General features: G+C 38.2%; 1 protein-coding gene across 11 annotated transcripts in view; it reads left to right on the top strand.

Moving 5' to 3' along the window:
• Positions 1-16,513, top strand: part of GBF1 (golgi brefeldin A resistant guanine nucleotide exchange factor 1) — a 130,991-nt gene continuing 114,478 nt past the window's right edge. For all 11 annotated transcript variants that reach the window (XM_090278482.1, XM_090278484.1, XM_090278485.1 and 8 more), the window contains exons 1-3: positions 1-238; positions 12,915-13,020; positions 14,540-14,606. In XM_090278482.1, the coding sequence (XP_090134608.1) occupies positions 12,925-13,020; positions 14,540-14,606 (163 nt within the window). In that variant the 5' untranslated portion in view covers positions 1-238; positions 12,915-12,924. The remainder of the gene's footprint in view (positions 239-12,914; positions 13,021-14,539; positions 14,607-16,513) is intronic.

Genomic DNA, 16,513 nt, shown 5'->3' on the forward strand with positions numbered 1-16,513 from the left:
ACGTCAGTGAGCTGACAGGGAAGGTAGCCGGCTCCACCACCCATTCCGGCCGACTCTTCCCGGCCGCTGTATGGTCCCAGACTACGGCCTCAACTTTCAGAAAAAGGGCTCTTTCTCTTTTCCCATCTGCTATCAGAGCCGGGAGAGCCGCTCGGAGACGCCTTCGGGGCCCGGGCTGGACATGAGTAGCGGCTGCGGGTCCTGGGACTAGGCCCCGCCATTTTGGATCCGCTGACAGGTCAGCGAAGTCTCTTCTTAGAGTTCCAGGGTCGTGAGGGCCGCCCTGACATCGCGATGGGGAATAAGGGGAGGAGGGCCTTTAAATTGGACGAGCCAGGGGTGGATTAAGCACGCAGGGGCAGGAATAAGACGAAGGAGAGATTGTTGTGGAAGGCAACTGGAAGGAATATAGGGGGCAAAGGTCAGGCTCCTGCCGCAGATGGGGCGACTTAAGCTCTGATTTCTGATCCCTTGCATCCTAAAGAGCATTGTACAATATCTACTTTTCAGGATTGATTTTAGACCTTAGATATGAATGTCTCTTTAGATTGTGTACAGCGTCCACTTCAGTGTGACTGCCACATTAACATAGCCAAATTGCTTCATTTATACTGAATGATGAACTAGTGCAACCTAGACTCAGGTAGTGAAAAGAGGTGTGCAAGGGTTGAGGCCAGCAGTGTGGGGACCTGGACTATGAGAGGCTTTCCTCTTACAGGGCAGCTCAAATGCCAGTCGGGGTCTGTGTAACCTCTGGATTTATCTTCTGAGTTGGTTTCTTCCTTTTCACAATCTGTTTTACAGATATTGTCTCCTGGTATATGTTTTTTGGTTGGCATTTTCTCCCAAGATCTTCTCTTGCCCTAAGGTTCAATCATAAGGAAGTCACTCTTATATGACATATTTGGCCAAAAGCAGAGAGAGGTTTGAAGATTGGTGAAGTTTGATACTGTTAGCCTATTATTTTTAGTGGGTAAAAAGAGTTGCAAGAGATGTTCAGGAAGTTTTAAGAGTGTAGAGTAAGGACAGCAGAATGAATGATAGGACATAACCCCAAAGAGTGTAGTTTATGGCACTGTGATGACATTTGATAAATTGCTGTATTGTAAACCTTAAAGTCCCCCAATGGTAGAGAGTGCCTTTAGAAATGAGGAATAGTGTAGATAGTGTTTTTAAATGCACAACACAAATTTGTATGCCTTTAAAATTTATTTTTTATTTATTGATTTGAGAGAGAGAGAGTTTATTGTTTCACTTAATTATGCATTCATTGGTTGATACTTGTATGTGCCCTGACCAGGGATTGAACCTTCAGCCTTGGCATATCGGGACAACGCTTTAACCAGCTGAGCTACCCAGCCAGGGCAGAAATTTGTATGCCTTTAATTCAAGTGCACAAGGCACTCCTCTTGGCCCTGTGGAGGATACAAATGAAAAGGTCTGTTTTGGGATTGCTCTGTTCAGCTTATTTACTTCGTAAAAGCAGTAGCATATACTTATATGTGCAGTGGCCCAGTTAGAGTTTGTAGTAGGGATAAAGCAGTATCAATCTAATGCCTTTCAGCATGTAGTGGACACTCAATAAATGTTATCTCTACCTAGTATTAGTTTTACTATGTGACATGGTTCTGGTCCTGGCAGTCAGGACATTTTCATGGCGAGGAAGTAGTAACAAGGAGAGTCAAAACCTCATTGTGTTAGAAGGGACAACTATCTAGAGTCCTGACTGTTTCTACTTAATGGCCTTCTCCCCTCCTGAAATTGTGTGTGTGTGTGTGTGTTGGGATAACGTTTATTGATTTAAAATAAGTGAGATGGAAATGGTATAGGCAACTATTTGCATTTTAAGTTGATATCCTAAGTTGCAGAATTAAAAAAAGAAAAAAGTAGAAAGTAGCTAATGAAATGACATAGCCCAGGAAGTATCTAAGGTTTGATGGAGCAGCCTTGCTCATCTGGGTTGATATGCCCTGTTAAGTTGAGTTGATATGCTTTGAATAATGAGGCAATCTAGTCTTTGGGTAGATAGTGTGACCAATCCAGTATCTTTTCAGTTTGGCCTGGAGGTGACTCAGGCATCAAAGATTTCCCCTTTGTTTTTTAACTTAAAAAATCACTTTCAAGATCACTTTCAAGATAGGAATAGTTCTTCATCCCTAGCCTCCACCCCAAATCAGAAAATTTGTACTTTTTTTAAGACTCGTGTTTGAGCTTTTTTAAAAAGGTGGCTGGTAGACTGTATGTTCTAATCTTTACAGTGATACTTACTGGCACAGTGGGAACTCAGGTTGTACACACTTCTCATGAGTAGCTGGGCACCAATTGCAGTTCAACTGTAGTTCTCGGAGTCCCACTACTATTTCTCTTTCTTGTGTTCCAGAAGGCAGAATGACTGACACTTTTAGATAATAACTTCATTGATAAGGTACTTAGACTCGCTACTGTGGGCAGCTAGATTGGAAGAAGACATAGCTCCTGCTTTTGAGGAGAACCACAGTATTTATATAGTACTCACTAGAAGGATTATTCTAGCCTTTGTACATCATTTCTTTTGACTGATCACAGTCTGTTCCTGTAGTTCAGTGTGACAAATTAGAATGATTCTGTTATTGGGGTATTGGTGGAGTTGAGTTGAAGGAGAGGGAAGGTTCCTTTTACCCTCAGGCTGGAAGAGCTATGTAAAGGTAATCGACAGCTCTGTAGCTATTATTGTTCCTCTTTTCTGTCAGTATGTCCAATAGTGACTGTTTCATTAAGTGAAAATACAATAGAGCATTGTGGGGATTTGGAGTCCCAATTGTAGTGGAGGTGATCACGGAAGTAATGATTTGTTGCCTTTACACAAACGAGGGATTACAAGCTCAAATGGCAAGTATCAAGCAAGTAAATGAATGAAGTGAGCCAGGTGGGAATGTATTAGGATTTAAAGGGAACTGTAGTTGTACTGGAATGTGGGCACAGTATGCCCAGTTTTCCTGTTTTTCAGAAGAAATTCGAAATTCAGATCATTGGGTTTGAAAATGTTGGCAGCTACTTAATGTTTTAAAAGACCTTTGCAGGTGGAACAAAATATGTCTGTGGACTGGATTCTACCCCATGACAGTGGATGATGATCCCTGATATACAAGATGGACAGGCCTTATGAGGTTGCAGTTCTCTTTATATATGCAGACTAACTTTTTATCTTTGTCCTACTCTGCCACTGTCACCCTCATACCTTGGGTGCCCTGAGTGGTTAAAAGATGAGTGAGAGAAACCTTTTTTTATTTTTTATTTCCTACCTGGCAGAAGGGACATCTTTGAATAGCTTTGGCCATATTTTACTAGCTCACCTTGCAATATAGTTCTTGGGATAAACTCATAGTCTCCAGAAGGAAAAGGTGCTGTGGAAGAGCGGAGGCACACTGGTCACTTGATTATCAGGTTTGGGAGGATTTTCCAGTCGTCCCAGCTTTTTTCCTGGTTTGACTTTCTCTTTCCCCCACCCTTTGTGTAAATTTCTTGAGCTCAGTAAGTTGTTTAGTAGTGCAGTAATTCTTGGTCACATTCAGAAAAGCACAACTATGGTGTGTTCCTTGGCCACTTCTGGAAAATTTGTAAACTCTGTATCTTTTTTCTCTGGAATGTCTGAGAAATTGAGTGAAGATAAACCTTGGAATGGCTAGTTGAGGGTTGTTTAGCTACCTGGTACCTCCTACCCTCTCAGAAAACCCATCAGTGTTCTCTTGGTTTGCACAGCTCTGCACTAGACACAAAATCGCCATGAAAAAAAAAAACAAAAACAAAAACTGAGTCTTTGCCTTTGGAGAATCTAACTTCTAATTTGTTAAGGACAATTTTAAAAGCAGTTAAGAAAAAAATAGCTTAAATAATGATGTACTAATTAATGACAGCTAGAACCAAAGAAAATAATATATACACATATATGAAGAATTGACAATCACATAATGAATTATATATTTCATCTAAGAAATGTGAACATGCAAATAGCACATGAGGAGACTTCAGGAAGATAGATGTCAGAATGGAAGCATTATGATTTGGCTGGTGGGTAAATGTGGATTCTTTTTATCTCTAGGGTTGCCTGTATAGAAGGTTTGTAACTTTTGGTACAGAAATAAATATGGGATGCAGAAAGAAGGTTTCTTTGCCTGACTTAGACTCCTTGTCTTTTCTGAAGTCACTGATCTCATAAGAGGTTGATGTAGCTGCACCGCTATTGAAGAGTCATTGTTGGTGTTAGTTTGTTCATTTATTTATTTGTTCACTTAGTATTTATCATAGTTCTTGCTATATATCAGACATTGAGAATAAAAAGATGAATAAATCATGGTTTCTTCCTGAGATGCTCATGGGCTCATGGGAAAGACAGACAAAATAATTATAAATCAGTATAAGATATATTTAAATAGAGCTATGTACAATGTTATGGGGAGACAAAAAAAGGAGTACTAATACTCTGGGGGAGGGGTTAGCTAAGAAAGACTAAACAGAGCTGGCATTATCATAGTAACAGCTAACATTTTTTTTTTTTTGGTTTTAATATCCCTGGTACCATGTTAGATGCTTTATAGGCTTCTTATTTAGGCCACACAACAAATGAATGAGGAGGTACTATCTCTATTTTGTAGTGGAGAACTATGAACTGGGGTTCAAGAGGTTAAGAAACTTAACTAAGATCATATAGGTAGTAACAGCATTGGAGCTCAGGTCTGTATTGATTCTGAAGCTTGTTCTTGTAACTGCTGGTATTCTGTCTCTTTCATTGAGTTTTGGATGGAATGAATAAGGCTTTACCAAGTGGACAAGAGAGGAGGAAATTATTAAAAATGGAAAGAGAATAGCATGTGCAAATGCAGAGAGACAGCAAAGACAATCACTTTAAAAAGAAGAAACATTTGGTACTCTAGTTTATATATATAGAGAATACGAGGTCTGTCTAGAAAGTATCCAGACATGTAATATGAAAAATAGAGACACTTATTGACTAAGACACAAGATATAAGAAACGTACATAGGACAATGACACATCAGTCCCCTTCAAAATAGGCACCTTGGGACCTCACACAGTTCTCCCAGTCACCATCAGCTGCCCTGTTGTATTTTCGTGAATCTCTTCGATGGTCTGAAATCTCTTTTCTTTCAAAGGTGATTTTAGTTCTGGAAAAAGCCAGAGGTTACAGGGTGCCAAATCTGGGCTATAGGGGGGCTGAGTCACCTGGGTGATTTGATGTGTTGCCAAAAAACTTTGCACAAGATGTGATGCATGAGCTGGTGTGTTGTCGTGATGAAGCTGCCAATCACCAGTTGCCCATAGCTGCGCCTTCTGAATCATCTGAATAGTTACCATGGAGGAATGTTTAAGCTCAACACAAAATTTGATACAGATTTGTTGCTCTGCTCTCTCAGTCATTTTCAGTGTGACAGCCACACAGTACACATGCTCATTCAACGACGTCTACCATCCCCAATGACTAGTGCAGTGAAGTCGTTGTTGTTCATGGATGCACATTCCAGTCCACTCTCTTGGCTGCCAGGTTACAGTGATGTTGCGCAAACCATTTTTTAAAAAAAGTATATTTTATTGATTATGCTGTTACAGTTGTCCCAGTTTTTTCCCTTGGCTCCCCTCTACCCAGTACCCTACTTCCTTCCAGCTGTCCCACCTCCCCTTAGTTCATGTCTGTGGGTTGTGCATATAAGTTCTTTGAATTCACCATTTTCCTATACTAGCCTTAACTTCCCCCTGTCTATTTTGTACCTACCAAATTTGCTTCTTAATCCCCATACCATTTCCCCATTTCACTCCCTTCCCCCTCCCAGCTGATAACCCTCCAAATGATCCCCATACCTATGATTCTGTTTCTGTTCTGGTTGTTGATAGTTGTGAGTTTGTTGTCATTTTAATGTTCATAGTGTTGATCTTCTTTTTCTTAAATAAGTCCCTTTACCATTTCATATAATAAGGGCTTGGTGATGATGAATTCCTTTAGCTTCCACCTTGTCTGGGAAACACTTTATCTGCCCTTCCATTCTAAATGATATCTTTGCTGGATAGAGTAATCTTGGTTGTACGTCCTTGCTTTTCATCACTTTGAATACTTCTTGCCAGTCCCTTCTTGCTTGCAAAGTTTCTTTTGAGAAATCAGCTGATAGTCTTATAGGAACCCCTTTGTAGGTAACTGTTCTTTTGCTGCTTTTAAGATTCTCTCTTTATCTTTAACCTTTGGTGTTTTAATTACGATGTGTCTTGGTGTGGTCCTCTTTGGGTCTAGCTTGTTTGGGACTCTCTGTGCTTCCTGGTCTTGTATGTCTATTTTTTTAGCCAAATTAAGAAAGTTTTTCTTCGTTATTTTTTTAAATAAGTTTTCAGTTTCTTGCTCTTCTTCTTTTCCTTCTGGCACCCCTATGATTTGGATGTTGGCACGTTTAAAGTTGTCCCAGAGGTTCCTAAGCCTCTCCTTGATTTTTTCAATTCTTGTTTCCTCATTCTGTACTGGTTGACTGTTTATTTCTTCCTTTTGTTCCAAATCGTTGATTTGAACCCTTGCTTCCTTCCCTTCACCATTGGTTTTGTGTGGATTTTCCTTTGTTTCATTTAGCATAGCCTTCACTTCTTCCCTTCTGCTTTTGCCATACTCAAGCATTTATCTGTCAAGTCTGTGTGCATCATTATCACCAGTGTTTTGAACTCTGCGTCTGTTAGGTTGGCTATCTCCTTGTCGCTTAGTTCTCCCACTGGAACCTTGATCTGTTCCCTCTTTTGGGCTATACTTATTTGTCTTTACAACTTGACAGCCTCCTGTGTTTGCCTCTGTGCCTTAGGTAGAGCTGTCACACCTGTTAGGTTGTAAGGGGCAGAGCCTTAGGTATTCATCAGAATGGGCAACCAATTTTACCATGTTGTGGCACTATATGTGGGGGAGAGGGCGTCTGAGGGAACAATGCCACTTGTCCAGCCCTCGCCCCTTTTCCAGGCACTTCATCTGTTCCCGTATGGGACTGGTGCCCCACTAACTGTTGCCCTGGTTGTGGTTCCCAGAGTGGGGGGGTTTTCAGACTTTCTAGGACCGTGGGGGCCCTCTAAACAAATGAACTCTGCTGAGAGACCGGCAGGTTCTTTCTGCGCCCCAACCCCCACTAATTTTCACAGTCAGAAGCGATGAGGCTTTATTTTCCCTGGCGCTGGGACTGTGAGCTATGTGGTCTGGTCTGGGGCTGTGATTACTCCCCAGCTGTCCCTTCCCACTTTTATAATGTGTGACTGCGTTTTCCGCCGTCTGGTCATAGCTGCTGCCTTGCTGCTGCTGCTGCTGCCGCTGCCACTGCCGCTGCCACCGGCACACCATGTTCTCTCCACCCCGGCTCTGTTTCTCCTTCCTGTCTAGATGAGTATTACTTCTTTTTATCTTTGTTTGTTGGACTTCCATGCGGTTCGATTTTCTGATAGTTTTGGTTGTTTTCAGTTTTGAGGTTGTCATATTTCTTCTTATGGTTGTGGAGGATGGCAAAGTGTGTCTACCTATGCCTCCATCTTGGCCGGAAGTTAGAAACCCTTATTGTTATATTAACAACGCCTGGACTTTCTCTGGACAGACCTTGTACATATGGCATACATGGGGCATCAATATCTTCCACCCAGCTTAAAAAACAGAACATCACCAAAACTGAGGCCACATGTATGCTCTTTCCTGACAGTCATCACCTCCGCTACTATTTTAAATTTTTTGTGAATTTCCCTGGGTATAGTCTTAGTAGTGTAATTGCTGAAATATAGGATTTGAAGTTCTTCAGCTTTGCAAGAGAATGCCAAATTATTATCCATATGAATTGTATCAAAATTTACATACTTAATCATGGTCTGCATTTTTGCCAATTCTTAAGACTGTCAGATTAAAATTTCTGTGCTATTTTGGGAGTGTAAAGTGGTATCTCATATAATCTTATTTTGTAATTTTCTTGATTATTAATGAAGCTCATAATCTTTATATATTTATTTGCTGTTTGTATTTCCTTATTCTGTAAAATGCCTATTCATGTTTCCTGCCAGTTTTAGGGAGGGTTTATAGTCTGTTTTTATATTTTTGTAGAAGTTATTTTATATTATGAATATTGCTTTTTTATTAGTGGTATATGTTACAAATATTTTCTCCCAGTTTGTAATTTACTTTTTCTCTCTTTTTTTATGGTATCTTTTGAATAAGTGTCTTTAATTTAAAAAAAAAAAATCTCATCTGAGGATATATTTATTGATTTGAGAGAGAGAGAGAAAGAAACATTGATGTGCGAGAGAAACATTGATTGGTTGTGTGTTGGGGATGTACCACAACCTAGGTTTGTGCCCTGACCACAGATCGAACCCTCAACCGTTGGTGTACAGGATGAGGCTCCAACCAACTGAGTCATCCAGCCAGGGCTAAATTATCTTTAATTTTTACATGGCCTAATTTACCAATTTTTTTTATGGGTTGTGTTTTTTGTTTACTGCTTAGGTGCTTCTCCCCTATGCTGAAATTATGAAAATATTCTTATAATCTTTTAAACATTTTCAAATTTTGCCTTTTTTATATTTAAGTCTAATTCATTTGAAATAGAATTTTTGTTATTCCATGAAGTAAGGATCCAATTTATTGTTTCTATTTCTCCTGCTTTTGTTTAGATCTAGAGGGAGTTGCCAGTTGATATAGTGACTCCTCTTTGGATCCTGTTAGGATGAGTAACTGGGATGTTGCAAAGCATCAATCTGAATGCTATAAATCCAGCTTTAAGCACACAGGGCTTTCAAAGGATATATGAGTGTGTTGCTCAGAGTCTGTGCCAGTGGTTTTATCTGGCCGGGGATGTTAGTTAGTGTGTACTTTTGGTTGTTCCTTCTCATGTTATTTCTGATACAAGATAAATCTTAAATTCTTTTCTGCCACACTTATATGTGGTCTGGTCTCCACAGGTCTTTGTAACCTTTTGACAAGGGGTTTTGAGCCATCAGGTACTAGATAGCAAGTGGTTCATCAGAGTTTCCCATTTGAAGCTGAAGGACTGATTCCCTTGGAAGATTCCCTGGGTGAAGAGACAAGTGCTCAGAGGCTAGAGGGAGATTAGGCAACTCTGCATAGTCTTTGAAAATAATTCCTTTTTTAGTTCCTAGATGTTTTTTTTTCCTAAGAAAAGTTTAAGACAATACTTTTTCTTTTTTTGCTTAGATTTTTGCTAACTTAGAAAATTGTTAGTTTTTGGTGCCTAATGAATTTTGATCAAGTATTAGGTTGATTACTTCAGTTGGAATCCTAATTCAAAATTTATCTCCTCCAGGAAGCTTCCGAAATAGCATGTAGATTCTACTAGTAACAATTAGTCTTATTGGCACTTCTGTTTGCAATTTGTAATACAGTGTTGTTGTTTACTTATTGCTGTTATTTTCAGTATGGGTGTTTTTTCTCATTCTTTTAGTTCTTTGAAAGAGAAATTAAGTATTCTTATTCTACAGTTCCCTTTCTCACCGCACCCCCCCACCCCAATTTTTTACAGTGAAGTACAGTACTGTAGGTATTCTCAGGGCCTGTCTTGTGCAAATATGCAAGTGGAATAATAACCTTATATTGAAGGCCTTTTTGAGCTTTACCTCCAGTTACTTCCCTAGAAATAATGTTCCAGCCAGTCTGGAATAATTATGATTCCATAAATACATACCGAATTTTCCTACGTATAAGCCTTTACTCATGCCATTCTCTCCTTATAATTTTGACTTTTTGAACCCTGTCTTTCAGGTGCCTTTCTAGGACTTCTGCCAGAAATGATATTCTTTAAGATTTTATTTACTTACTTTTAGAGAGAGGGGAAGGGAGGGAGAAAGATAGGAAGAGAAACATCAACGTGTGGTTGCCTCTTGCACGCCCCCCCAATGGGGTACCTGGTCTCTGCAACCCAGGCATGTGCCCTGACTGGGAATCAAACCAGTGACCCTTTGGTTCACAAATCAGCACTCAATCCACTGAGCCACACCAGCCAGGGCCAGAAATAATATTCTTTGCTTCACTCATGTAACACTGTGTCACTCATGTACTGGAGGTATTATATAAGTTTGTGTGTATATGTATGTGTTTTATCTAATCTAGATTATAAATTCCTTGTGGGTTGGTCACAATACAGGAACAATTCTGCATGACTGTGCCTAGCATTCTCTTAGCATGAGCTAATGAATGTCTGATGTTTGTTATTTAACTAACTTTGCTGCTTTTAATCATTTATAGATAGAATAATACAACTACTTTTCTTAAGAGCCTACTCATTTAAAAAAATCAGTTAATTAAAGATTTTAAAAAAGTAATAGGTAATATATGCATATGACACAAAATTAAAAAAGTACAAAATAATATACAGAGAAAAGTAAATCTTCCTATCACCCCTGTTCTGCAGTTCCCCAGTTCTTTTCTCTGAGGCAACCTCTGTGTTTCTTAAAAATCCTTTCAGAGATGTAGAGCATACTCATTTTGCCTAAGTAATTTAAGGAGGGAGAGATACTAGAGATTTTATCTTTCCTGGTGCTTTTAATTATTTTCAAATTTCTTCTTCTTGGTTCCCCTCCTCAGAAAATGTTGCATATTCTCATCTTTGAATCTTTTCAGGAAGAGAACATTGTTGTGTGCCTAGACCATTTGGAAAAAGATAGTCTTCTGAGACTAAGCTAGTTATTTATTTAAATTGTCATTAAAATAAATTTTGTCTTGCATTGGCCGGGTGGCTCATTGGTTGGAGCATCATCCTGTACACCAAAGGGTTGTGGGTTTGATTCCCGGTCAGGGCACATACCTGGGTTATGGGTTTGATCCCTGGTCAAGGTGTGTGTGGGAGGAAGCTGACTGATGTTTCTCTCACATTGATGTTGCTGTCTCTCTCTCTTTCTCTCAGATCAGTATAATATGCCCTAGGGTGAGGATTAAAATAAATAAATGAATAAAATTAATTTTGTCTTATGTTGGATGCCCTGATGGATTGGGGGAGGTGTTTAGGCCTGGACAAAATTTGTACCAGTTCTGTTTTCCTTTATTGTAGTGTTTTGCATATTTCTCACTTTCTGGGTGCCCTGTCTTGTGCAAAATATGCAAATGGAGCTACTTGCAGGATTCATTTTTCTTTTAGATCACATTAAACTCTATAAATGCCTTATGGGCAGAAATGTACAGTAATGCATTCTTCTGTAAAAAAAATTAAAACATTATAGATAAGGCTAAAATATTCTCTGATTGTACCCAGATTTCACCGTACCTTCTCTAGAGATAATTATTGTTATTGAGTTTGGGGTACATCTCCATAGACCTTTTATTCTGTGTTTATATATCTATATATATACCTGTATAAAATATATTAAGTACACTTAAAAACATGGATGACTCACATAAAATTTCAAGGGAAAAGCAAATTGTAGAATATATACAACATATTAGTTATATAAAGTATAAAAATGCAGAATAATACTATATATTGTTTAAAGATACATACCAATGAAGTAAAAGTATAAAAAACATAAAAGTTTAATAAACATCAGATTCAGAATAGTGGGAGCTGTGAATGAAAGAGGAGGGTATGATTAGGGAGGACACACAGAGACTTCAGTTGTACTATTCTTAATCTGGATACTGGCCATTATGTTACTCTTTATATCTTACTACATGTTAAATATTGCATTTTTAAATTTTTATTTTATTTTTTAATTTTTATTTATTGATTTGAGGGAGGGAAGAGAGAGGGGAACACACACATATATAAGTACATATATATCCAAAACAAATTAAGCACAAATCAACAGCCAAGTCTCTTTTTCTTTAAAGATTTTATTTTTAATATTTATTTATTTATTTAGAGAAAGGGAGGGAGAGAGAGATTGAGGAAGAGAAACATCGATTTATTGTTCCACTTAACTCATGCATTCATTGGTTGATTCTTGTATGTGCACTGGACTGGGGATCGAATCCACAACCTTGGCATATCGGGACAGTGCTCTAACCAACCAAGCTACCTGGCCAGGATTTATTTATTTTTTAGAGAGAGGGGAAGGGAGGGAGAAAGAGAGAATCGTTAATGTGTGAGAGAGAAACATCGATTGGTTGCCTCTCTCATACCCCCCTTTTCCCCACACTGAGGGATCTGGCCTGCAACCCAGGCAGGTTCCCTGATTGAGAATCAAACTGGCGACCTTTCAGTTCACAGGCTGGCACTCAACCCACTAAGCCACACCAGCCAGAGTGAAATTCTGTTTTTGTTTAAAAAATATTTTCACTTGGAGAGAGAATTAAATATCTTTTCTAAGTGCTTTTCCAGGCAGCAGAGAAAATGGTAGTTAGGTTGGGAGCACTTAAAATACTAAAATAGTATTTCAGCTTTACTTCAGATACTCATATAGAAGCAGTTTTAATAAGAGCCTACTTTTCATTCTGCTTATTAGAGATTTCCTGCTATAAGCAAATGAACTTGACTTTTCAGAACTTTTCAAAGGTTGTATCATTGGTACTGTCCAGTTTTATGGAGTTGACTTGGCAGAATGGATGTGCTTTTCTAACAGCCTTCTTTCTTTTAACTTGAACCTTCATTATTTTTTGAATGGATAAAAAAAGAACAAAGGGAAAATCTGAAATGTTGATAATATATCTTTAAGAACACAGATGTGTCTGCATACCTAACAGCCTCATAGGAGAGATTTTTGGGGACAATTAACTTTGAAGAATTTGATATATTTACTGGAGATTGTTGAGGTGCCTTTTGAGAAATTTTGTGAATTGATACTTTTTGAAACTTCCAGAAATCTTGGTACTGAAATGTTAAATTATAATTCTAACCTTACCAGGCATATAGGTTTAAGTATGGATATGCTCTGGATAAGCAAATATTAACTAGACTTTTTTCTTAACTGTTTTTCGTAGGTTTGCCAGGATGGTGGATAAGAATATTTACATCATTCAAGGGGAGATTAACATTGTGGTTGGGGCCATCAAACGAAATGCCCGATGGAGCACACATACTCCATTGGTAAGTGGGGAATGGGCAGAAAGCTTGGTCACTGATTTGTTGTTGGGAATCTGTGCATGGTTAAAACAGTAATCAATTTCCCAGTAATAATGAGAATAGTAGGAATTCAGAGTTGTTCTTGATATCAAGGACCCTTCTGTTTTATTCCAACTAGTGTCAAATTTACAAGCTGCCTTTTTTCCCGAGACCCAAAAGATGAAACCATTCTTTTATTTATTTATTAAAGCAGTCTTTTTAAAAATTGATTTTAGAGAGAGCTAGGAAGGAGGAGAGAGACAGAGAGTGAGAGAGAAATGTTGATTTGTTGTTCCACTTATTTATACATTGATTGGTTTATTCTTTTATATGCCCTGACCAGGGATTGAACCTGCAACTTTGGCATATTGGAACCAATGCTCTAACCAACTGAGCTATCTGGCCAGGGCCTGATACCATTCTTCTAACTGTTTTTGCAAACAACTTAAGCTAGTATTTGGGACCTCTTTAAAATGCCTAAAAATGTCAGAAATATTTCTTATTTTCCAATTCCATAGGGCTGTCAAATTCTCTTAAGTTAGTTTAGTTATTTATACATGGAGTATGGTTGGTGATGGTAATCCTTGGGAGTTCAGCAAGCTTCTATATATAGACTAGGCCATATCTTGCCAATCAGATGAATAAGGAATTTACCTGCTGTAAAGCTAGCTTTCTTTGTTACATATGTATGCTCAAGGATATTTTTTGTACAGTTGTACAGAACACTTTTTGGTACAATTGTAAAAACAAATTTAGACATTTCCAATTTGTTGTTTGGAAATTTCTCATGTTTATTTATAGAAATAGATTGTTTTAGAAGTGAGATGAAGTCAGGAATGTCTTTGAAATGAATACGTGTTATTATATAATGAGTATGAAGAAGGAGAAGAGATAGAATAACACACATGTCTTAATCTGTTTGGGATGCTATAACAAAATACCACAAACTAGGTAACTTATAAATAACAGAAATTTATTTTTCACAATTCTGGAGTCTGGAAGTTTGAGATCAGGATGCCATCATGGCCAAGTGGGCCCTGTCTTCAGGTCTCAGACTTCTCATTCTGTCCTCACATGGAAGGGGCAAGGGAGCTCTCTTGGGCTTCTTCTATAGGGCATTAATTTCATTCATGAGGGCTCTGCCCTCATGACCTAATCATCACCTTTTAAAGACCTCACTTTCTGATACTATCACATTGGACATTAGTATTTCAACATTTAAGTTTTGAGGTGACACAAACATTTATACTGTAGCAAATATAAAGGACCTGGCAATCTGTGGTAGCATAAGTGCTGTGGTCATGGTATAGATTAATACTTTAGGGCTTACTATTTTAGGTAAGCCCAGAGGACCTCTATGAATTAAGAGATTAAGGAACTGGAAAAATGTATAGCTCATTTTTTTTCCTAAGAAGAAAAACTTACTGGAGCCCTTGATCTGTCCTTTATTCCTTTTTCCTCTTTGTCTGACAATGACTTTAAAAAAAATACCTATATGTTGCAGGATGAAGAACGGGATCCTCTGCTGCATAGTTTCAGTCATCTAAAGGAGGTCTTAAACAATATAACAGGTAAGACCTCATATCTGCAGGGATAGACAACTTTTTCTGTAAAAAACTATTACAGGGATGGACAGACTTCTGTAAAGTAAATATTGTAGGCTTTGCAGGCCATAGCAACTATGAAACTATTCAAATCTTCCATGGTAGCTCGAAAGCAGACATAGATAATACTTAAATGAAAAAAGAAACAGGTTGTAAGCCAGGTTTTGACCCATGGATATAGATTACCTCTGGTTTATTGTATTGCTGGTCCTTTTCCTAGAGTTCCTATAAGGGCATCTCACTTTAGTGGAGAGTTAGCATTCATGCAACAATAAGTTTCCTTCATTGTTTATAAGTTATTTTGGTTATTTTTTTGATTTGGTTTTGTTTTAACTACTTTCTTTGTTTACTTCATGCATGCCATGAGGTAGGAAGTTGGTGGCACCAATAAAGTTTTTAGTATTTGCAAAATGCTAAAACTTTCTCTTGTAGATAGTCATTGTCACTTTTAGGGCCTTAGCTTTCTGTAGTGCAGATTTTTCAGTCTCCATGTGTTCTCAGAAAATTTTTTCCCACCTTTTCTCCCTAATCATAATAAGCTTATGGAATATTTATGAGGGAGGGACCCAGAATCCCCCTAGAATTTATTTATAAAAAATTGTGTATTTATTCTTACATGTTTAAACTTCAGTCATTTTCAAAGAACTCTCCATTTGATGCAGTACACCTATCGAGATGTTTTTTCCACTGCTCAAAACAATTTTTGAACTTGTTGATTTTTATGCCTTTTAGTGCTTCTGCCATTTTTTGTTTCACCTTTTACACATTGGCAAAATGTTTCCCTTTGAGGACTTTTTCGTCTGGGAAAACAAAATGAAGTCGCTCCAGGCGAGATTGGGTGAATAGGGAGGGTGTGGCATGGGGATCATGCCGTTTTTGGTCAAAAACTGCTGAAAATTCAGCACAGTGTAGGCAGGTGCACTTGTAAATCACCATCATGAAATGGGCAAACATGTTGAAAGAGTCTTAAAAAAAATTCACTGAAGTTGAACACAGCCTCTCACAACAATGCCAGCTGGTACACTGATACAGATGGGTTCCTAGAACACTCACCTAGTGGGGGAAGCCTGTACTGCAAGGGGCCCGCCCTCTAGAAAATAATTTCAGGGTTTTTTTGGTTCCTTTTTGTGTATTTTTAGAATTTTAAAATCCATTTTCATGTTTATTACCTTATTGAACTCTTACACTACCCTGTAAGGGAGGCTTGGCATATATTGTACCTTTATATGGATGAAGTTGAAGCCCAGAGACCTTTTAAGTGATTTAGCTAAGGTCACACTGATCCTAAGGGGTGGAGTCAAAACTAGAATTCTTCTCCCTAATGCCTGGTTTAGTGCTCTGTTCTGTATTGCTTCTGTTCATACAATTAGAAGAGAACGTATCTAGGGATTGCCTTATATATGTGTATATATATGTGTGTTGTTGGGGAGGCAAGTCTCAATACCTTTGGGTTTTTCAAGACAGGACAAAAGAGACTGAAAGGGAAAGCCTCAGAGCTGTGTTGCTATGTTGACTGTAAGGACTTCTACAATGTTATATTCCTGGAATGGTTTTAGCTGGTAACATATCTAAGACCACAATTGAAATTGGTTTTTAGGCTTATGCAAATTAAATAACAATAAACAAACAAATGCATTTCCTCCTTTCATGAGGAATATAGGAGAATATCTGGAGAAAAATTTCATATTACTTTTCTAAACATTGGCTGAAGTTATCTAAGGATTCCCTACATGTTTTCTTTAAAGGCGCAAATTCCACATTATCTGAAAGCATTGGAAATGTTAGTCAGGAAGGATCAAATATAGAGGAGGTGGTTGTTAGCTACTTAGCAGAGTTAATGTTTCAACTAGATGTCAGGTTCTTTATGGCCTATA

This window comes from Furipterus horrens, unplaced genomic scaffold (genome assembly GCF_987537825.1).
Source record: "Furipterus horrens unplaced genomic scaffold, mFurHor1.1.pri manual_scaffold_5, whole genome shotgun sequence".
Classification (NCBI taxonomy): Eukaryota; Metazoa; Chordata; class Mammalia; order Chiroptera; family Furipteridae; genus Furipterus; species Furipterus horrens.